Source organism: Sorex fumeus, unplaced genomic scaffold (assembly GCF_029834395.1).
Source record: "Sorex fumeus unplaced genomic scaffold, SorFum_2.1 ptg000072l, whole genome shotgun sequence".
Lineage (NCBI taxonomy): Eukaryota > Metazoa > Chordata > Mammalia > Eulipotyphla > Soricidae > Sorex > Sorex fumeus.
In genome coordinates, this window is record NW_026606129.1 from 51,215,441 (window position 1) to 51,238,370 (window position 22,930).

The 22,930-nt window shown below is 58.9% G+C and overlaps 1 protein-coding gene across 8 annotated transcripts in view; it reads right to left on the reverse strand.

The window, feature by feature from the left end:
• CACNA2D2 (calcium voltage-gated channel auxiliary subunit alpha2delta 2) overlaps positions 1 to 22,930 on the reverse strand; it is a 135,290-nt gene that overhangs the window by 98,324 nt on the left and 14,036 nt on the right. For all 8 annotated transcript variants that reach the window (XM_056128995.1, XM_056128999.1, XM_056128996.1 and 5 more), the window contains exon 2: positions 10,850 to 10,931. In XM_056128995.1, coding sequence (XP_055984970.1) covers positions 10,850 to 10,931 — 82 coding nt within the window. The remainder of the gene's footprint in view (positions 1 to 10,849; positions 10,932 to 22,930) is intronic.

Sequence of the window (22,930 nt, forward strand, 5' to 3'; positions counted from 1 at the left end):
AAGAAAAAAAAAGACAGACAGAAAGAAAGAAAGAAAGAAAGAAAGAAAGAAAGAAAATGTTCTCCAGCTGCATGAGGGAGAACACCAGGGCCCGAGGAATAGGAGGAATCCAGGGACAGGGACAGCATCCTGAAAGAGACCCGAGGGGAACTGCAGGCATGTGGCTGCAACAGGAACAAGACTCCTCTGGGGACGAGCCCCTGATGCATTTGTGTGGAAAGCAGGGCTGAGAGTAGCAAGGGGGTCCTAGAAAACTAAGCAAATGGACCAGATAGTTGCAGGGCAATGACCAGAAAAGCAGTCTGCTGCTTGAACCCTGATATGTGTCTAATGGGTTCCAGTTCTGAATAGCATTTGCCTGATGGGAACAATGACAACCCCGAGTCTCACTCACCATATCATGACACAGGTAGGGCTGGGGTAGGACTGGAGAGGGAAGGGTGGGGAGGTGCTGGATTCTCCTCCCCCAGCCCTTCTGTGTGCAGAGTTGCTACCAGCGACAATCACGGAGCAGACTTAAGTATGTCACTTAGAGATATGGAGCTCAGAGACGGGAGGGGACAGCCTCTGGGGAGCTGGAAATGAGCTCAACACAACACGCCTGGTAGAACGATGACTTTACACCGTGCGCCTGCGAGATGCTGATTTAAAACCCCTAACTTAAAAAATCCATCTAGAAATGTAAGAGAAAGCAAAGACGGGGAGAGGCACAGAGCGAGAACAATGTAGATGGCAGGGTTGGGGATGGGGATCCCAGCCTCTGACCTCCAGTTGGGGACCCCCCAGTGACACCAGGGACATCACCGGCATCTCTGCCCACTCTTGGGGCAGATGAAGATAGTCGTTGGCTTCTCCCAAGAACACAGACCACATGCCACGGACCCCAACATCCCACTGGAATTGGTGGCCGCTGATCTGAGTGGCTCTGTGTTCCCACTCCTGAATTTACCCAAATTTGGGATTAATCATAAATCAGATTGGGGGACAATAGTCCACACGTGGCTGAGAGATAATGTTCCATGCCCTGGGGCTGCGGGCACAGTGGGGAGGAAGAATCTCTGAGCCTCCACCCTCCCCCATGTCCAGGCAGGGCTGGCATCCTCCTGACTCTGCAATCCCCCCTGCTTCAGCCTGCGCGGGGTGGGGCTTCCAGGCTCCCTGAGTCCACAGGCGGAGAGGACCAGGTGGGCTGCAAATGGCTTTGCTCACTAACACCCTCCCTGGAATCCCAAAATCCCAGTGTCAGTTCCAGGAAACACAGACCCATGACTGCTCAACCCTCTGGGTTCCTTACTGGACAGGGCTGTCTTCCAGGGGACTGGAAGGGTCTGCCCCGTGCCCCTGAGCTGCACGCAGAGGGAGCGCCGGTGAGAGGCGAGTTAGGTGTGGGAGAGGCCGGGAGAGGCCAGGGCTCCTGAGAGTGGGGTATTGGGGCCACCCTCCCCCCACGGAATGGGCCCCCTTGGGAGCTCTCATGTCTTATAGGGGAAGAGGGAAAGCTGGGGTGACCCAGGAGAGCCCCCTCTCTGCCCAGGCCCTGCTCTGGCCTAGGCTCTTTCATGTCCCGACACGCTGGTGGAGAGCCCAGATCCCCAAACCAAGACCATGCCGCTGACCTGTGGTGAGGGGCTGTTCCCAACTCGCCCACCAATTGCCCAAGTTCATTGTGTGCTCTCTGCAGAAGGCCTGAGCCTCCTGAGGACGGACTGCAGGTCCCGCCACCCCTCAGGATGGACACGTCCTTCCCCAGCTCTGCCATAGTGTGTAAGGAGGCACCACTAAGGCAGGTGGGAGAAACTCGCCTTCTCGGGCAGCAGACAGGCAGTGTCCTACCCCCGTTTGAGTCTGAGGTGGGAGGCAAAAGCACCACTCCCCCCACCCCCTGGGCAGCCCCATGCAATGAGAGGGTCGCTGTGCTGGGAGCCCCACCTCCACCCCCGCCCCCGTCTGCTGGGGCTATGCTGCTGCTGTCACAAAGCTGTGGTCTGAGGCTGAGCGTGTGCAAACCTCAGGGGTCCTGGCGGAGTTGGGCGACTGCCAGACCCTCCTCGATACAGAGCAGTGAGTTTTCAGGGCTAGGCTCGCCACCCCCCCCGCCCCTCCCCCAGACTCCAGACCTCGGTTCTCCCTGAGCTCCTCCACCACTTAGCAACGGAGACAATTTACATAATGCATCGAGTGTGAGAGCAGTGACGGCTGGGGAAGCAGGGTGCCCGTCAGTGGCTCCTCTGGAGGAAAAATACCTGCTCCCACACCATCACCTCCTCCCCGCACAGCAAGAGCTGCGAGGCTGCCGGGAATCAGGGGCCTCTAAGTGCTTGGTCACTGCCAGAGGGGCTGGGAAAGGCCACGCCAGACCCGGCAATGGGAGAGACCAAATGGGAGGAAATTTCCAAAGCACCAGAGGTGCGAACATAATCCCCCCACCCCCACTCCAGCCGTGCTCCAGAGCCCCTGCTGGGTGCTGCATCCCGAGCCTTCCCGGAGGAGGCGGCGCTCCAGCAGGCGGGAAGCTGTAGCCCAGGCCAGGCTGCAGCTGCCCGGGAGGCGGTCACGTTCAAACACAAAGGCGACGACGGAAGGGGGAGAATACAGAAAAATTACTGCCACGGTAATTGCTTTTTATATAAATGTTCTTTTTAAAAGTTTTCCCCAGTGTGAAAGTCCCTCTTTTAAAAAAGAATAAATTCGCCGCACACCAATTTATTCCGCGCCTGTAGATGGAGCATAATGAAGGCTCCTCCGTCAACACCTGATCGCGAGCAAGTGGCTGTCACTTGACCCAGCTCCCGGGGCTTTTGCACGACGAGAGGCAGTTATGGGGCTCAGGGGTCTGCGTGGGGTGCTGTAAGCAGGCGCAGACCTGCCTTCCAGGTTCAGCATGAATCTGGAGTGGACCCTGGCCACGATCACATGGAGGATATGGAACAGGGGGTGCTCCCAACCCCATGGTGGGGGGCAGGTCAGGGCTGGGGGAGTTGGGAAGCATGGAGACCCTCCTTGCGAGGGAAAGGAGGGCTGAAACAGGAGCAGCAGGGGAGAGAGGGTGGCAGGTGACAAGGAGCAGCCTGCCAGGGGCAAAGGAAACTCCTGGGAACTCCAGCTCTATTCTAAGCCAGAGGCCCCCTGACCTGCCCCCTTCAGAGGCTAGTTCTCAGCCCAGGGCAGGAAGCACTGGCCCTGGCCAAGAAGCCTGGGAACAAAGCTCCTGCCCGGAGCCCCTGCCTAGCTTCCACTCTTGTGGGAAATAGGGGCTCCCCACCCAGCCGCTGTGAGCACTGGACTGGGGACAATGAGGACGGCCTGCACCAGGCCTGTCCTCCTCACAGTGGGGTCATCTGGAGTTGCTACCCAGGGACACTGACACACAGAGGCATGAGACACAGATAAAACAATCAAACTGATGTCAGGGCTACGGAGTCAGGCAGAGAGACTAGGGAGGTGTTCCCATTGCACAGGACATGGTGTGTGTGTGTGTGTGTGTGTGTGAGAGAGAGAGAGAGAGAGAGAGAGAGAGCTTCCACAACTGAGATTTCTCAGCTTCACTAATTAATCAATTAAGTAGTTCTCGCCTCTTCAGGTGACAGAGCACCAGCTCCTGCCTCCTTGCAGTCCCACCCAGATCCTAATTGTGCCTGTTCACACCCCACATGTGGCATGGAGACCAGTGCACTCAGCCCCATGCACACGCATGCACACGCATGCACATGCATGCACATACTCGCCTGGTCATACCTACCCAGCACACACAAACAGGGACCACATGATCTCATATATACACACACACACACAGCACACACTCACACCACACTTGCTTTCCTATACACATGCATGCACACCTGGTCACACTCACACCGCACCCTTCTTTTTTTTTTCTTTTTTGGGTCACACCCGGCGATGCACAGGGGTTACTTCTGGCTCTTCACTCAGAAATTACTTCTGGCGGTGCTCGGGGGACCATATGGGATACTGGGAATCGAACCCGGGTCAGCCGCGTACAAGGCAAACGCCCTACCCGCTGTGCTATTGCTCCAGCACCTGACCACTCCCTTCTTTAGAGAGACACAGAGGATCACTGTCCATGCCCCTCTGCAGTAAGCGCTCTCAGGCTCCCATGCACACATGCACTCACCTTCTCTCTCTGCATGTACACACAAGTACACTCACATTCCCATATGAGACCACACATCTCTCCTCACTTTCATGCTACCACACACATGCCATGCAGGTCAGAGCCAGTGTCTCCCTAAAGCCATGGGATCAACCATCGCCAAGGGCCGGAGGCCTTTGGGTCTGCCCATGGCCTGTGACTCTCCTGGCCTCATCTCCCCACAGGATGCAGAGATTCTGGGGAGCCCCTGCCTTCGAAGCAGAAACAGGAGGGAGTGCCTTGGGTGAGAGAAGTAGGGTTTCCTGGGGAAGTGGGCTGTGGGCTGGCCTGGAGAGGTGGGTTAGTAAGCAGAGCGGCAGTGAACCGGGAGCAGGAAACAGAAGCCCGTTGGAGGTGGGAGGCTCAGGCTGTGCCCCTTGGCTAGGCCCCAGAAGCCCTCTAGGAATAACTGCTGAGGCTGTGGAGTGGCTCTCCTGGCTCTCTCTCCACAGCCCCCATCCTCTCTGACCCTCACAAAGAGCTCCTGGGGGGGCTGGGCCCTCCCTTCCAGGACACCTGGACTGAAGCCCAGCTTGTCTCAGCTGCCCAAGGTCTCCATGGTTCTGTGGGGTGGTCTCCATGGTTCTGTCGGACCTACCCTGGGCCTCAGACTGTGTCCCTTTGATTATCTATTTGCTGAATGGTGTGGACTGCGCGCAGTCCTGAGTATGGGCAAGTGTGTGTGTGTGTGTGTGTGTGTGTGTGTGTGTGTGTCTATCTGTCTGCATGTGCTGCCTGCTTTTCCACTCAGTCTCACCTCCTCTTGGGTAGGGGCCCAGTTCCTGACCTGATATCCTAAGACTAGGGCACTGCAGTCAGGAGGGCCTTTCCTGGGGTTCTCTGATTCCTAAAGCCCAAGGGTCAGGGTGGGGTCTGGGGATTCTGCCCAGGATCCCCCCTAGACCATGCCAAAGCTAAGAAATGCATAGAAGGCACAGCAAATTTGAGGCTCAAACCTTGTCTGGACACCAACTGTCCACTGGACATGGACAGGGAGCCATGCCTGGAGGCAGTGGTGGGAGGCTGGGCCAGGCCTGGATGCCGGGATGCCCGGATGTCTGGATGCTGCCTTCCTTGCCTGCCTTGTCTTGGTAAATGCTGCTTGGGCAGCCCCTGGGGCCGCTGTGGTTTGTCAGAACCAATTAGTTCTCTGCCTCTGCTGAATGCCTGGGGCTTCATGAATCTCAGACAAACGACCCCGTGGCCGCCAAAGATCCAGCCCCAGACTGGGGTGGAGGAGCGGGGAGAAACACATCCTCCGTTGCCATCCCCCACCTCCCACCTTGAACCCCAAGTTCACTCCTGCTCTGAACCCCAGCCACAGCAGCCACCCCACTCACGAGAAGTCGGGGATGGAAGCTGGTTCTGGCATCTGCCAGGCAACCTATCACACTGGGCCCTGTCAGAGCCGATCCCCAGCTGTGCTGGGGCGACTCAGAGAGGCAGAGTGTGCCCCTCAACATCCACAGGGGTCGGGGAGCAGCTCCTTACTGAGACTATTTCAAAGCCCGGCAGGCTCCCTGCTGCGGACTGCACCCACTCCCCAGACTGATGGACTCCTGAGCAGAGAGCTCAAAATAGGGACGGGGGGGGGGGGGGGGGTTTGAGGTGGGGGACTTTCCTGTGGCTGCGAGGCAGGCAGAGGGGGTACTGGGGCTCAGAGGGCTGGGAAGTGCAGCTGCTGGCTCACCTCAGGAAGAAGCAGGCTCCGGGGCTGGTGCCATGCCCAGGGTTGATGCGGGTCAGGGGTCTCGGGACAACCCTCTGCATGGTGCTTCTCCACCCCACCCCACCAACACACACACAGACTGCACCAACCTCCTGCATCCCTCTCTGGGGAGGGGGAGGGGGGGGAGAGAGGTGCGGGAGACCCCAGACAGTTGGCTGGCCTCGGGCAGGAGCTCCTGCCACAGATGAAATGCCTTGTGAAAGGCGTCTCAAAAATGGGATTTTCTCCCATGGGCGACAAGGAAGCAAGTGGTGGGGAGGGGCGAGCAGGCTGATGAGTGCGCCCCTCCAGCCCTGTCTCCCCACAGTGTCGGGAGAAAGAAGAGAGGTGCCAGTAGTGTCTGCCCCGGGACAGGGCCTGAGAAGGAAAGAGGTAAGGGACAGGGGGTACACAAAGGGGGTCTGGCCCAGGCTTTGGGCAGGACCCCTTGCACGCACCTCTTTGTACCCAATTATAATCAAGCAGCGGCCTCCCCACGTCTCAGACGCCCTCCCAGGAGCCCCCGCGCAGCCCCCTGCATCCCCGCTGGGTGCCGAGCAAGAGGACCATATGGAGGGAATAATAAGACAATTAACTTTCCATTAAAGAATAATATATGTGGGTTTTTAAGGGACGCGGGCGGCAGCAATCCCCCCCCCCCCCGCGGCATATTTCACACCAGAGCCCCCATTTTACTCCCACTCCACCCCAATGCACCCCACCCCCATCACTTCCTCAGGGGGGGCAGAGGGCAACCCGGGACTCCTGGGAGATGTTGAGGGGGAGGATAGGGCAGCACCATGAGGAAATGCAGAGTCCCTGGTTCCTGAGTCACTGACTCTGAAGCTTTGGGGGACTCTGGGAAGGGCTGGGTCAGGCCGGGGGGAGGGCATCCCCCTCATCTGAGCAAGCTCATCAGCTGGCATGGCCATGCTGGTCCCATGGTGGGGTGGGGGGTATTTGCAGGAGCCCCAGGTCACCTCTCCGGGAGCCGTAGAGGGGAGCAGTCAATGGTGCAGGTACTGTGTTCTGGCCCTTTCTCTGCTGCTTCTGTCCCTGGCACCTCGGCACACTCACTATGTGCTCTCCTGGCAGCCCCTCGTGAGAAGCCCCAGTGCCCAGAGAGGCCCCTTTTCAAATGGGGGCAGACCCTGCCCTTGCCCAGCAGCAGAGCCAGGGTGAGTGTGTCCATGCCTGGCGGTACGGGGCAGGGAGGCCGAGTGGACGGGCCCTGAGAGAGGCCGGGAAGCCCTCAGGAGCGGGTCCCTCCACGAGACCAGACTGGTCCTCGCGGGAGCCCGCTCCAGATGCGGCGCTCCGAAAATATTAATTACACATTCCCGGGGAGCGCCGAGCAGACGGCGCGCGGGGATGGCTGGGGGCAGACAAGATGGGCTGGGGCTGGTTCAGAAACGCCACTCCTGCCAGCACAGACGCAGCCACCGAGCCCCCATGATGGTCCAGAGAGCATAGGAGAAAACCATGCGGGGTCCGGGACATCTCCAGAACCATCTCAGGGTTCCACTCTGTGGCTGGAGGATCAGCATGGCTGCTCCAGAGAGGGGCTCCAGGGACTGCTCCATTCTTCTCCTCACCCAACCCAGGTGGGTGGGTCTGTCAGAGCTGAGGGGCAGTGTGGACCCTCTTTTCCCTTTGTCTGACAGGACCAAAGGAGTCCCCCACCCCGGGCTGCAGCTGGACACACACTCGCCTGGGAGTTGGGGTCGCCGGGCTGTGGGCAGGTTCTCCAGCAGCAAAGTTGGGGTGGGGGGTCGTTGGGGGGCCATTAATGCAGACTGGGGAAGGTGCAGAAGGTCCAGTCTGGAATTGAGCCTTCTAGGATACCACCCAGGCCCATGCTCCCACCCTGCCCTGAACTGGTCCCTGCAGAGGATTCCCTCCTTCCCTCTGCAGGGTCCCACAAGATGGGGCCTCACCCACACCAGCTACCCAAGGTGGGACTGGGACACCTGACAAGTCTCTGAATCCCCTCACTTCTTACTCCTGTCTCCCTCCACTGTGTGGCCTCCCCACAGCTCCCAGAGCCACTCCCCTGCTTCCTGGACACCTGCCCAGAAGGGGTAGGTCCTTGGCTCTAGCTTGTGAGGTGACCTGGGATCCAGCGTAGAGAGATGAGCCCATTGCCACAGCATCCATGATGCGCCCCCCGCCCCCAGGCACCTGATGAATTATTCATCCCTGATCAGCCTCATTATGCAGATGAGCTCGGAACCCAAGCATATGCTCCCCGCTCTCCCCCCCAGGATGGGAACAATATGGTGTTGGTGGGGGAGGGGAGAGAAGGGGGGCGGAAGACCTCACTCAGCTTCCGGGGGCTCTGGGGTGAGGGGCAGACTTCAGTAGAGACCCACACTTCTGTGGTCTATTTGAGGCAGGAGTGGGCCAGGATCGGGGTCACCAGGAGGGCTGGCTCAGTATCTGCCTACGTAAGGGGGTGGAGACAGCACATGAGTACTGGGCCACTGGGAGCACTTCCCATGTAGGGACTCTGGGAAGGGGTCTTTATGGACAGCCCCCCACAGCACTGATATGCATTTCCAACCTATGAAGGGGCTACTGTTTGTATCTCTCCGCAGGGCTGTAGAGGGTCCAGTGGAGGAGGGAAATGTCTCAGGAAACGCTCCCTCCCTGAGGGGGGTGGAGCAGATGGAGGGGGCAGCCGGGCAGGGAAAGACGCCCGTGGGGTCCTGGACGCCAGCGTCATCCCAGCTGCAAGGTAATGGGGGACAGTTCTAATCTGCTCAGGACACCCTAGGAAGGACCCTAGGAAGGAGCCGCAGCAGCCAGGTAGAGCTAATGCCAGGGGTCATGACAGCGACCCTCCACTGATCCACCAGTGCTGGGCTCAGGCTGGCACACGGCCCCCTCCTGCTACTTTCACCCAAAAGCTAGGTGAGGCGCCTCCTACTCCCACGGGGTCATCCTAGAACTCCTCCTGCTCTCTGCTCCCGCCCCCCTCCCCCCCCAGCACCTTGGGTCAGGAAGCATCCCCAGAGCTGTCCAGGGGAAGAAAGAGGCTGAGGGAGCAGGCGAGAGAAACTGGAGCAGGACAGAGCTGCCGGGGAGCAGGCAAAAGGGTGCCAGGAGGGCCCGGAATGCCAGCTTAGCACTTCTCTGGCCTGCGCTGGACAGCCCTGCTCTGGCCCAGATCCTCACCCACAGGCTCATCCTGAGCTCAGGCTCGCAGGGAGGAAACAGCCCGAGGAGGAGGAGCAGCGCCCTGGGCAGGAGCCAGAGCCCAGATCCACACCTCCCCCCACCCCTACTGACTACTGGGCCACTGGGCTCGGCAGGATGTGCTCATGGCTGAAAGTCCCTGGGATCACTCAACTCCCCACAGGTCAGAAGGGGACAAGACACCCTAAGGGGGAGAAACCACCAATCCAGCTCCGATTCCTAGAAAAGGTCTATGCACTCCATTCCACTCCACTGCCATTCTCACCACCTCTTCCTCCAGGCAGCCCTCCAGCCTGTGCCTGGGCCACAGCTGAGCGTGAGAGAGGAGCCTGTGGCAGGGAGTTGGGAGGAAACCCACCTGAGGTGGATTCATCCCTCAGCCAGCAAAGCGTTCAGCCTTTCCTCACTGGGGAGCTCCAGGCTCTGAGCAGTCCCTGACAACTATTTTTAAAAATGTGCTGGAGCTTAAGAGGGAGATTCTTGAAGGTACCTGCATCCCTACTGGCATGAACTCCATTTTCAGACCCCCAGAATCTGGACAGGCACACAACGAACATCCCAGAAGCTCTCGCTTCTTCTTCATTAACCTACGCGGCTGCGCCTGGCAGTGCCCACTCAGAGCCTTGCTGATGCCGGGTGCTATTCCTGAGCACAAATTGACTTCTGTTCCGGAACAGCATTTCCTACCGTGCCTTCTCTGGAAAGCTCTGCCGGCCTCCAGTGCCGCTGAGTCACGGGGAGTTCGCAGGAAGGGAGTGGGATGGGGGTTACCACGATTCAAGCCCCGCAGCCAGAGAAGGGAGGTTCGAAGAGGCTGGGTCAGTGATGGGAGAGCCCCCAGTAAGAGAGGTTCCGGGGTCCAGACCGCCCCTCCCAACCTCAGTGCCAGCCCCAACGTGTGCCTACACCCACTTCCAGTAACAACACACTCGTTGTACCCCATTCCCTACCTGCTATAAGCAGAACCTGGAAAAAAGTCTGAGGCAACACCAGGGTATCTGCCCACCTCCCCTCCCCCTGATAATATTTTATGACCCTGACCAAGAGGGACACAGTGGCAGAATGGAGTGTCTAGTCACAGAGCCCTGGGTCATAGCTGAACCAGAACGCTAACACCGTTTGATGCTCTGGGGCCCATCAGTCCGGCGAGATCCTCTGGCCAGTACCTACTGGCCAGAGTCCCTGACCACACGTTCCGGGCCCCATGGCCGTCTCACCCCCACCACTCAACCCTCTGAGCAAGTGACGGCTCAGGAGCTCTTGTCCTGACAGAGACACATTTTGCAGCCTCTGGGGGTGACGGATGGCCTGCTCTTCACATCACTATTTCAAACATTAACATAATCTCCCAGGATGAATGTGGCTGCTCGTGCCTAATCAATCACCCATCCCGCCCCCTGATCCCTCATCCTCCAACACGGGCTTTCCACAGGCTCCAGCTCCAGCACCCTAGCGGCGACCCTGCTTCCTCCGCTTCTGTGTGGGCAGAGCATCAGGTTCCATGCGGCAACCACTGGACACAGCACCTCCAACACCGACCCCCACCTCCCCAAAGCCTGAGGAAGCCACTGGTCTTGATGCCAACTGCCTGGGGGACGGCTTCAACACGACCGCTCTGGAAGAGCAGGCCGAGCCCCGAAGGGGGGCACCCCTCATTTCCCCACCTCCCTGTCCAACAGGTGGGGGCTTGAACAATGCCAACCCTTCCTGGCTCCTTCTCCAGCAGCCCTGGCCCCAGAGCCACTCACAAGAGGGTCCCGGAAGGGAAGGGAAGTGGCGGAAGGCAGACTTACCTCACGGAGCTGCTGGACGCCCCCGAAGATCCGCATCACGCCGTCGATCTCCTGCTCCAGGCGCCGGGCCCAGTGCTGCATCCTGCATGCAGAGAGGAGAGAGGAGTCAGGGGACCCACCAAGCACGGGAACAGCCCAGCCAGGCCACCCTGGGGTGAGTGGAGCAGCAGGCCTGGAAGGGTGCGGTTTCCACTCAAGAGGGGACAAAGGCCGTGCACCGGGGTTCCCCTTGAAGCGGTGACCCCGCAGCTGGTCCCCTCGGGCCTCGAGGACAGAGGACTGGGTTTAAAGGCACCCAGAGTGGCGGCTGCGAGCAGCCTGCAGGGAGCCTCTATTTCAGCGTGAGCAGCCAGTCCTTGATGCTGCTGCCCTGCACAGGGGGACGCCGGAGGCAGGGAGGAGGGCGTGTGAGTGAAGCAGGTGGAGGGCTGCTGGGGACGGGGAGGAGGGTGGGGGAGAAGGCAGGCAGCCTTGCTGCCACTGCCAGGCGTGGCCCTTCCCCTCCGCCCCTCAGTGCCTCGCCTCATTTACGCTGCGGTGAGAGCTCACCGGCAGCGCCCTTCCTGGAAGACAGACACCGCGGACGCCTGGTGTGAGCCCCCACCCATCGCCCCCTCCAGTCGCCCCATGAGCAGGTCCTTCCAAGGATGCTCCCTAGGCTCCGCTTCCCCCCATCTCAGTGTCTTCTAGGCCCACCTCACGGGGCACAGAGCAGGGGGCTCCAGGGGGCTGCCCAGGGTTCTTTGCAAGCGGGCAGGGAGGACATGAGCTCTGGGTGCTCAGCCTGCACCCTTAAACTGGCCAGTGTCTGGGAAGGGGCCGCAGAGTCCTGACCTATGACACCCCCTCTAACTTCAGGTCATGCCGGTGCAGGTGAGCACAGTCGCATGCCCACTTGCCGGGAGCTGGTTGGAACACTGCCATGCTGCCACAGGTGCTTTGCTGTGACCAGCGGCTCTGCCCCCACACCTGAAAAGGCACCGTGCTGTCCCCACCGCTGCCTGATGCACAGCAGGGCTCTTGGAGGAGCACCACCAAATGCAAAGACACAGCCACAGGGCAGGGGCGTGGGGGAATGCCAGTCCCCCAGTCTGGAGTGAGGAACCACGGGTCTCAGGGATTGTGTTTGGCCCCAACACCTGGCCTGGGCCTACAACCCGCCCTGTCCCCCCGGGGGCCCGTTGGAGCCAGGACTTGGCTTGCTCCAGGGTCAGAAGAACCCAAGCCTCTCCTCTGGTCCCTGGCCCACCTTCCCCTTTTCAGGCCTGGGGTTGGGGGCTGGGCCTGTGCCATTGTATGTGCCCTGGATGGTTGGCATGGGAACTCAGAGCAGGAGGCGGGCGGATCACTAATTGCAATTTGCCAAGCTGAATGTCAGGACCGTGATGGGGGAAAAAAAACAACATCAAAAGAAAGAGGAAGTGGCTTCAGTTTGTTGCTGGCTGAGCCACACGCGGAGGCCCACCTCTGTTCCCCATCACAGAGAAATGCAGACCCCTAGCCGGGGCAGAGGTCAGGCAGCAGGTCAGACTCTGAGGGGCCAGGAGCCCTCATCCACCAGCTGCAGGAGGACAAACGAAGAGCCTGCTTAGCCCCGGCTCCTGGCCACCGGGCAGTGATGATGGGCCCTGGCTTCGGAGGACTGTGACAGGTGGTGGTTTTGTGCTCCCGAGACAGAGCCCAGGTGGGTTGCCACACCACCCCACATCCAGCAGGGCAGGTGGCATATGAATGGGCAAGGACGAGGAGCTGATTTCCAGCAAACCATTAGCACTGCCCTGGCCCTAAAGCAGACCTTGGCCATTCTCTGCTCTGGGAAACGGGCTGATCACAAAGCTGCCTGGGACAACTAGGGCACCCACCGCACTCCAGGTGTGGTGCCGTGGTGCCAGCATTCACCTGCCCTCTCGGTTCAGTCACAAAGAGGCAAACCATTCACCCCCAATTTACACAAGAAAACAGAGGCACAAAGAAAGATTCCAGGTTGCAGCTGGGGGAGTAGTTGAGCCCAGAGCAGGGCCCCCGGAGCGTGCTGGGGTCCTTGCCCTGGAAATGTGAAATGGACCAGAGAGGAAAATGCAGGCTCAGACAAAAAGCCCGGTTTCCCCTCTGGAGCATGGACTGGAAACACTTGCCAGCACATCACCGATTCAACCCCAAGCCGCTGTCTCCTTCCAGAGTAGCTCTGAAGCTCTGCTTAAGGATTTCAGAGAAGTCAAAGTAAATTAATTGGGAGAAGAGACACGGATGCCAACTTTTCATTTTGCTCAGACAACACATTATTTTCATGAGGGCCATCGTTTCATCTGGGCTATTTTCAACTCTCAGCATAAAGTCCATTTCTTCCTTACACACAAACACTCTCTCCACCTGCTCCAGTTTCTCTACTCCCACCCCAGCTGAGGGGGTTCATGCGCTTTAGGATACATTCTGGGGGTGGGTGGCTCTCAGCCCTGTGCACTGCCCAGGGAGGAGATGCTCTGAGCCTTCACTTCCCCCAACCCCAATTAGGAAGGCAGCATGTGTGTCCAAGAGCTAAAAGAACATGACAGATAAATCGCTTTATCATCACAAGGACATGACTCGGTGGGTTCCAGGGTTTGGCTGGTGTCCCAGCACAGGCTCCCAAGGGGTGGCATGTGGGAGCTGAGAGAACAGGGGTCCAGGAGCCCCCTACAGCCTCCAGCCCTGGGGCCCGAGAAGGCCCCCCATACCGCGGCCTGGTGGAGTCAGGTCAGAGGTTGGGGGTGGGAGGGTGAGGGCGGGTTAAAACATGGGGTGGCATCAAGATGCGTGACCCTATGGCGTTAAAGGCAAGGTGATGAAACGTTGGCGGGGTGCCCATCAGCCTAGGCCAGCTCAGGTGGTGCTGTGACGTAAGGCCCACCCATCCACAGACACCCCCACCCCCTGGAGGGTTTCTGAATTTTGCACTGAGAGGACACAGCTTGTCTCCAAGTGTCCTGAGGACCAAGGGAACAGGCGTCTGGTAGGACATACAGCTGAATGAGTTCCGCATCACCAGTCACCCAGCATGCCCGACCTGGGGGGTACAGGTCCTGACCCTGGGAAACTCAGGGCCTGGGCAAGGGGTGTGTGGCAAAGTCAGCCGGGGCACTAAACCTGGTCTCCTGACCCCAACTTCAAGAATATGTGGACTCCAGGGAGCCTCAGGGGAGAAGCCAGTGCTGCCAGCTGGGTGAGCTTGGGGACCCTGAGACCCCTAGCCCCTGGGCTTTCCAGCGGGTGACAGTGATTGGCAGGGTGAGAGAGACCAGCAGGGTGACAGTGACCAGCAGGGTGACAGTGACCAGTGGGGTAACAGTGACCTGTGGGGTGAAAGAGACCAGTGGAATGACAGTGATCAGTGGGGTGAAAGTGAGCGACGGTGAAAGTGACCGACAGGATGACAGTGACCAGTGGGGTGACAGTGACCGACAGGCTAACAGTGACCAGCGGGGCAGCAGTGGCCAGTGGGGTCACAGACAACTCCAGGGACACAGTGAAGGTCAGCTTAGCCTGGACCTTCCCCGTGGGCTGGGAGTTTCCGGGCACAGTCCGGCCAGTGGTCAGGTTCCCCGGGAGTCCTGCAGTTGAGGGCAGAATGCTGAGGTTCCCCAATGCCCCTTTTCACCCCTTGCTCCCGGTCTGCGCTGAGTCTGGGGTCTCGTTGGGAGGAGGGCAGCCCTGCACAGGTGACCCCTACCTAGTGTGGAGCCACCAGGCCTTGGCCCGCAGGGCACCTTCAGAAACTAGAGGACTAAGAGGAGGACAGGAGGCAAGAGGGGGCGTCACCATAGCGCCGGGGCAGCCATGGAGTGTGGGGAGGTGACAGGACACAGCAGCGCAGGCTCACCTGGGGGCCCAGAAAAGAGAGAGGGCTGGGGGGGGGGGTGGGGGGACAGGCAGGGAGGGGGCCAGGGAGGGAGGGGGGGAAAGAGAATCTGCAGGCAGATGCAGTGGCATAGATTAAACTGTTGCCAGTTGTTAATTTTATATGTGAAGTTGTTGATCAGAATGTGATTTAATTGTACAGTATAATCCAGGCTTTTGGAATAAATTATGCAGAAAACTCATCTATAATTAAACAAATCAAAAAACCAGAGACAGGTGACACTGCAGGCGCCCCCTCAGAGGGCACGGGTGGGTGTGGGTGGCTGGACCCTGCAGAGGGGCAGGCACAGCCGGACAGGAGGGGTGGGGGAGGGGTTTGCTCACGAGGCGACAGGTGAGGCCCAAGAGAGGCCAAGCTTGGGAGTGCAAAGGTTCCAAGACCCCCACCACAACCTCTGCCCTGAGGTACTTTTGCCATAAATGCCCTGCACGAGGGGCCTCCTACCCCTCTCCTCCCCTCCTGCCTCCACCGGAGCCTACCTGAACCAACCCGTTCCACAGGGCAGGGCTGACGGCTGCCCTCGGCTCTGCGGGGCCACCCGTGTACGTGCGTGGGGGTGCTGGGACAGAACAGCAGGTGAGGTGGGGGCCGGGGGTGGCACAGGGCGAGGCTGGGGCAGGGGAGGGGGGGTGGAGACACAGTGTGGGGTGGCCACTTCCTTCCAAGGGCACAGAGACCCAAATTGGCAATGGAGGTGGGGGGCCATGGATCTCTTGCTACTCTTGCGACAAGTTGGGCCAATCACTCTCCCAGCTCTGGGGGAGGCAACTCTGGGTTTAAAATAAAGTGCTATTTAATTATTCCGATTATTTTTCAGCTGGCCTGCCACCTCCCACCTTGGTACCTTCTCAGTCTTCTGAAGGAGAAAGAAAGAAAGAGGAACCAGGAGGGGGTGGTGGGCTGGAGAGACAGACAGGGCGTGAAACAAGCCCAGGAGAGCCGGGGCGGGGGTCGGAGCCATAGTACAGCGGGTAGGGCACTTGCCTTGCACGGCAGCCACCCAGGTTCAAGTCCCGGCATCACTACGGTTCCAAGAGCAATGCCGGGACTGATCCCTGAGCACAGAGCCAGGAGAAACTCTTGAGCACCACCAGGTGTAGACACACACATAATAAAAAACCAAAATTAAAAAATAGGGCTGGAGCGATAGCACAGCGGTAGGGCATTTGCCTTGCACGCAGCCAACATGGCCGACCCGAGTTCGATTCCTCCGCCCCTCTCGGAGAACCCGGCAAGCTACGAGAGTATCTCGCCCGCACGGCAGAGCCTGGCAAGCTCCCCGCGACGTATTCGATATGCCAGACACAGTAACAACAAAGTCTCCAATGGAGACGTTACTGGGCCCGCTCGAGCAAATCGATGATCAACGGGAGGGCCTTTATTAAAAAATAGAGAGGGGGAGCTGGAGTGATAGCACAGCGGGTAGGGCGTCTGCCTTGCACGCGACCAACCCGGGTTTGACTCCCAGCATCCTATATGGTCCCCTGAGCACCGCCAGGAGTAATTCCTGTGTACAAAGCCAGGACTAATCCCTGAGCATCACCGGGTGTGACCCAAAAAGAAAAAAAATAGAGGGGGGTGGGGGAAGAGGAGAGGGAGGGAGGGAGAGTTAAAGAGAAAGAGAGTGAGAGAGAGAGAGAGTGTGTGCCCTGGGCTAGAGGGTACCCTGTGCTAGACTGACCCCCACCAGCGGAGATAACGGGCTGAGGGTCAGGAGGCCTCTACCTTATCCCGGCCAGAGGACGCATGCTACAAACCTAGGGTTCAGCAATCTGGACACTGTCAAAAAGGTGTGGGGCAGGGTCAGTCCCTCCCCTAGACCCCAGCCCCCAGGTGAGTGGCTACCCTGAAGGGTGAGGACATTTCAGAGCCACTTCCCTGACCATACAGCCGTCAGTGCCTACATCAGGCCTGGCTCCTCTGAGACCTTGTACCAGATCTGCTCTGAGGCCTCAGTTTTCCCACCTGCCAAGTGGAGACAGAAAGGTCCCGAGGAGGCCAGGAGGTTAGAAACTCCCCCTGGGCTACAGCACTAGTGGGAACTCCCCCCCCACACACACACACACCACGCTGGTGCATCCGAGGATGCTACAGCACCGCATCACACTGCCGCTGAGATCCCATGCCCAGGAGAAGCCCTGGGCAGGGCAGGACCTTGCCCCTCCCCATACTTCCCTGGTCACACGACAATGGCCTGCTTCCATGGATCAAGCCACAGTATCTTTGGGACTCAAAGCCTATAGGGTATGGCTCCCTGGCCCCAGTTTGATCATGGGATGAACGGGCTGCAGGGGGCAAAATCTGGTCAAGGTCACATGCTCCTGAGAGCCACTAAGTGTCATGGAGATCAGAGCTGGGGCTCAGAGACGTATCAGCCCACATAGATCCCAAAGGGGCATGTGGACTCGCAGGAGGGGCCCGGGCCCAGGTGAGGGGGATATGCTTGCACGGTTGACTCATGAGATCCAGGCTCTCCTGGTCACAAGAGCCACCCACCCTTCCGCCAGCAGAAACAGGATTTAAAGGGGCCCCTTCCCTCTGCCTTTTTGTTTGTTCGTTTTAGGGCCTCACCCAGCGGTGCTCAGGGCTTACTCCTAGCTCTGTGCTCAGAGAACACTCTTGGCAGGCTCGGGAGACCATATGGGATGCTGGGGATCAAACCCAGGTCGGCCGCATGCAAGGCTAATGCCCTACCCACTGTACTATTGCTCTGGCCCCCAAAGGGGGCCATTTTCGACTGACTTGTGATTCACTAAGGGGACCCTGGTGTAAGGAACAAGACACCCTGAAGCAGCTTCCACATGCACCCTCCCCTCCAAAGCAGGCAGGGAGGAAGCCAGCGCCCTTATCACAGGACCCCAGGACCTGAGGAGAGGCTGGAGCAGCAGAAGCTGAAAAAATCCAAATCCACTAGCCTCCAGGCATGCATCCTGGGCCCCTGGCCCACTCTCTAGTCAGCTCTAGTCAGGAGGAGCAAGTCTATGCCTCCTCCCTCAGACTACCTGGCTCTGATCAGGGCACCTTCCAGCCCAGTGTTTACTCCTGAGGGGCTGACGGCAGAGGGCGGCAGAGGGCAAGTGGAGGGAAGAAGGCCTGGAGATAGGAGTCCGCCTCCCCCTGGGCTGGCAGCCCACCCCATTGACAGTGCAGGTGAGTGGGCAATCAGGGAGGACTGCCTGGAGAAAGCCAAATGAGGATGACGTTTCTTGGCCGTGTGTGGACAGTGTAGAAGGCCCACAAGAGCCTGGCTTTAGTCGCTCCCAAGGCAGGCCTATGACCTGGATCAGGCCTGTGACGTCTCTGGACCTCAGGGAACAGTCTAGAAAGTGAACGGAGGCCGCAAAGGACGTGCACATGGGCCCATTCTAGCCGCTGAGGCACCAAGGCCCTGACGGACACTGCTCTGGGGTTTCCCAGAAGCAAGGAGAAGCCCCTAAGGATGGTCACTCCAGCTCCCTTGGGCACAGTTTGTCCTGGGGTCTCTGGAGGCTGTGAGGGGGGCTGAAGGTAACAGAAAGAGCCGGTGTGGGGGGCTCACTGGAGCTGCTGACCTCATTCCCTGGCCTGCTCACTGGCCCAGCCCCCAGCTCTCAGTTTCCTCTTGGCCAGGTCACGTGATGTCCTGCTTCCCAGGAGGGCTGATGGTGGCCATCGTGCTTGGGCGGCACCCCAGAGCCTGTCCCCCAGGGACCCACAGGGAGATGAGCATGGTCATCTCCACAGTCGCCACATGAGCACGTCTAAGCCTCAGAGTGGAAACTGAGGCAGCAGCCCTGAACACCAGTTTGCACCAGCATGCCCTCCTCAGGAGGTAGGCCTGTGTGCCCCATGTCACATAGGATGGCTGCCTGGACCAAAGATGCCCAACACTGATACCCCACTGCACCCGAGCCCTCACCCCTCCTTCTCCCAACCTCACTTCCCTTTGAGGGCTCAGCTAACAGCTCCTTGGTTTGGAGCAGAAGCGTCTCTCACACCCACATCCAACCTACAAGCAAGCCTGGCAACCTCTTCCCGTGAGCCTGAATCAGCCTCGACCTGCCACCCTTCTGCCCTCCAACACTTCTCCAGGGACAAGTGACCCGCCAGCTCACTGGCCTCTGGCTTCTATCCCACAAGGAGCCTGTGTCCTGTCAGGGCTACGTCCCTCCTGACACCCTGGTGCTTTCATCTGGCTCCAGAGGCGGGCAGAGAGGGAGGACAGGGGGTTAGGCACCTACCTTGCATGCAGCCAGCCCCAGTTTGTATCCCTGGTCCCACACTTGGTCCTCCGACTCCAGCCAGGAGTGATCCCTGAGCACAGAGCCAGGGTAACCCTGAGCACCGCCGTGTATGACCTCAAACGAAAAACACAATACATCCCCTAATCCTATCCCTATTTCTAACCCTAAGCACAACTCCAACCCCAATACCAACCCTAACCTGTCACCAGCACCGCCCAGCCCAGATGACCCTCCCATGGCCCCTCTCACCTCCTCAGGTGAAATCACCTTGCAGGCCCCAATGGTAAGCTGCACCCCCAGCAGCAATGGGTCTCTTGTCCTCCTGGGATTGCTCTTTTAGCCCGGACACCTTCAGATCTCCCTGCCTGGCCAGGAGCCCGAGGGAGGAGGTTCCTGGTCTCCAGCTTGGAAGAACAGGCCATCCGCTGAGGGAACGCATCCCCAGTCAGATGCCCTCCCTGGTCAGCGTGTGGCTGGCCACAGGGCCAGGTGGAGGGCTGGCCAGGGGAAGCCTGTGGAGGGGTTGGGGATGTGCACACAGCCCCAGGGATGGCCCAGGAGGCCCTCCCTTTCCTGAGCTCCTCGCAGATGAATTATTAAAGCTCACTTATGACGGCCTGCCCGGCTGTGGCTTCCCTGCATAATTCATGGCTCTCCGGTGCTGGCGCGCCACCACTTTCAAGAAGCAAGGCCACAGTGCAGGCAGGCGTGCTCCGTCCTGGGCCTCCCCTGTCACTCTGTCCCTACACCTCCTCCTGCCCCTAAAACATGTGGACTTGGGGGCCAGCATCCCTTTGTGCCTCAGTTTCCCCCACACAGCATGTGATAGGCGATTTTCAGACTATCATGGCCCAGGGTTCTTCCCTCTCATCTCTCCTAGTCGTCGTGGGGCCTCCAAAGTGTCCACCCCAGGTGTCTGGCAAACCTCCCAGCAGTCCAGAGCTGGGCCTTGGCCATGAACAGGAGGCGTCCAGGAGCCAGCTAAAGCCTCTCTGGGCAAAGCAAAGGACCTAGCCAGGTTCCTGGGTCCCTGCCATCCACTCAGCTGCTCCCTAGGTCCAGGACCACCTGCCCCAGTCACAGACATACTTCGTGGCATTTTGGGGTCTGCAGCATCTTTCTCTGCCCAGAATGTCAGGCACACTGGGTAAGGGATCCTTCCCTGGGCCTACTGGGCCAAGGGATCCACAGAGCTTCAGAGAGTCTGGCCCTAAGACACATATGTGGGTGCTGTGAGAGGCGAAGGGGTCCAGCCAAGCCTGGTTTCGGGGCTGCAGAATAGGAGAGGACGGGATCCAGAGGTGTCGGGGCAGGTGGGGAGTCACAGTGGCCGGTTCCTGCCCCACACCAATAGCGGGAGCTACAGTGGAGGGGACAAGCCAGGGCCTGTGCATGTGCCACCCGGCTCTCTGGTCAGATTCTGATTCACATGTCCCCATCTCCCCTCCGGCTCATCCTCCCCACCCCCCAGAATGAGTCAAATCCTCGCTGATCCACAAATAGCCGTCCTCTGTGTGTGTCCTCAACTTGGCTTCCTGCCTTGAGAAGGACAGAGACCCCCTCAGGACCCTCTGCTCCCCCGCAGGGACCGCCCTGGGATAGGCCAGCACCCCCCACCCCACCCCCCAGAGGAAACCAGATTCAGGAGGGGAGGAGCAAGACTTGGGCACTCAGTGCACCAGGGCCAGCTGTGTTCTTGGCCTCCTTGCCACTGGGAGCCCTCCTCACTGACCCCGAGCCTGGCTCCAGCTCCTTACAGAACTTTCTTGCAGCCTGCAGTGTCTTCTGGAAACAGCCTGGTATACATCCACCAGAGGAGAGCCGGCAGGGAGCGACGCCCACCCGGCAGATAGGGCTGGGGAAGGAGCTGCCACCTCAACAGGCAGCAGAGTGAGAGAAAGGCTCTGTGTGGGGGTGCTGCAGTCACCCGGAGGCCCACAGCAGCCCCACCGAGGGGCGGACTGACTTGGTCTGCTTCAGGGATGAAGACTCTGACACCCAGGGTCTAAAGTCACTCCCAGAGCTGCAGAGACCATCTGTGCTGAACCAGAATTTGAAGCCAGCAAAGGCTAGCATGAGAACCCAGGTCCTGTCCCCTTGGCCATAAGACACCCTGATCCCAAGATTTATGAAATAGAGTGCAGATAAGGTCTTTTTAAATTTATTTGGTTTGGGGACCATAGAAGACTGTGCTCAGGGCTTATTCCTGGTTCTGTGCTGCCGGCCGTGGTCGGGAAACCATTTGTGGTGCCAGGGATAGAAACAGAATCTGCCATGTGCAAGGCAAGCACCTTAACCCCTGTACTCTCTCTCTCTGGCCCCTTCACTCTTCAAAAAGAAATTGGGGTGGGGGCCCATATCCAGCTGTGTTCAGGATCTAACTCCTGGCTCTGTGCTTAGGGATCGTTACTGGAAGGTTTCAGGGAACCATATGCAGTGCCAGGGATGGAACTGCATGCAAGGCATGCACCTCATGCCCTGGACTACCTCTCCAGTGCCTCATTTATATTCTTTTTGCTTTGAGAAGAAACCCGTCCTCTATCAGGGTCCATACTGCCTCCCCAAGCTGAGTACAAAGGGGAAGGCCTTCCTCACACCCCATTCCTAGCCCAGAGCTCACTGCTAGGAATGCCATCTCAGCAGTGAAGCACCCAAGAGCCCTCACCTGCCCCCCAGCCCACCTGTGCTTCCACTTGGGAGCCTGGAGCAGGTAGGGGAGAATGCCCACTGCCCACTTCCTCTGGAATGTGCTTTTTCCTAGCCTCTGGCATCATCTCAGAGAGCCAAGCTGCGAACCTAAGGTGAGTGTTGAACCCTCCTAGACCCAGGCAGAGGCAGCTCCTCTGCTGACCGGTGAATCCTTCAGAAATGCAAATCCCTCCACTGGTGGTGTGGGAACCAGAGCTGCATGGAGGAGGAGGCTTCAGGTGACCCCCACCCCCTAGGGGCTTCACCTCCTCGTGAGGTAACCTTGTGGTGGCCAGGCAAGAGCAGCCACAGCTGCTTAGTGAGTGCCAGTTCTCAACCCAGCAAGGCACTGACAAAATACTCCGTAGGGCTGCCCAACCATCTGTGAATCCCCAAATAGCTCAATTCCTTCCATCCATCCATCCATCCATCCATCCATCCATCCATCCATCCATCCTTTTTTCCGAACACTTGTCCGTCCGTCCATCTATCCAGGTTACTGAGCACCCCTCAAGCCAGGCCCCCAGTATGCACTGGAGAGGGATAGAGAGGTGAGCAGGGCAGACACAGACCTGCCGTGGGGAGTTGGAAATTTCAGCAGAGCAGACATCTGATCCAATCCAGACCTGAGGAGTCCTAGAGCCTTGGAGGTGGGCAGGCGTGGGAGTGGGGGGGCTGACCCAGCCTAGGGATCTGGTACTGCAGAGTTAAAAGGACGCCATGACACAGGATACAGCACACGCAAGGGGGAGCTCTGCCCATAAACACCTCCTGGACACCACCAACCAGCAGCCAGAGGCACTGAGACCTGTTCCCACACTGAGACCTAAAGAGCTCCAGCCTCAAACACACACACACACACACACACACACACCACTTTGTGAAGGATGGCAGAGAGGTTTGAGGAGAAGAGGAAAGTGAGTACAGACAGTGGATGAGAAACCAAGGGTTTCTAGGGCAGGGCTCTCTGCTCAGTGCTCGGCACCCAAGCTGGACAGGCACAGGTCTGCTAGGTCTGCTCCAGAGAACACAAACAGCTCTGCCAGCAACTCCCATACCCGGCTGCCTCACAAGTTCCTTTTGTACCATACCTGGTCATCCTGGTACCCAATCCTTCCTCCTCTGGGGCTGCGAGACACAAACAACCTGGTCCTGCCAGCCACTCAAGCCAAATCCCCTGGGACCCTTCCCCCTTCCTGACACCCAGGAAGTGAGTGCTGCACCACAGCCACTACCTTCCTCCTCTGCCTGTGCCCCACTCCCACCCATGCCTCC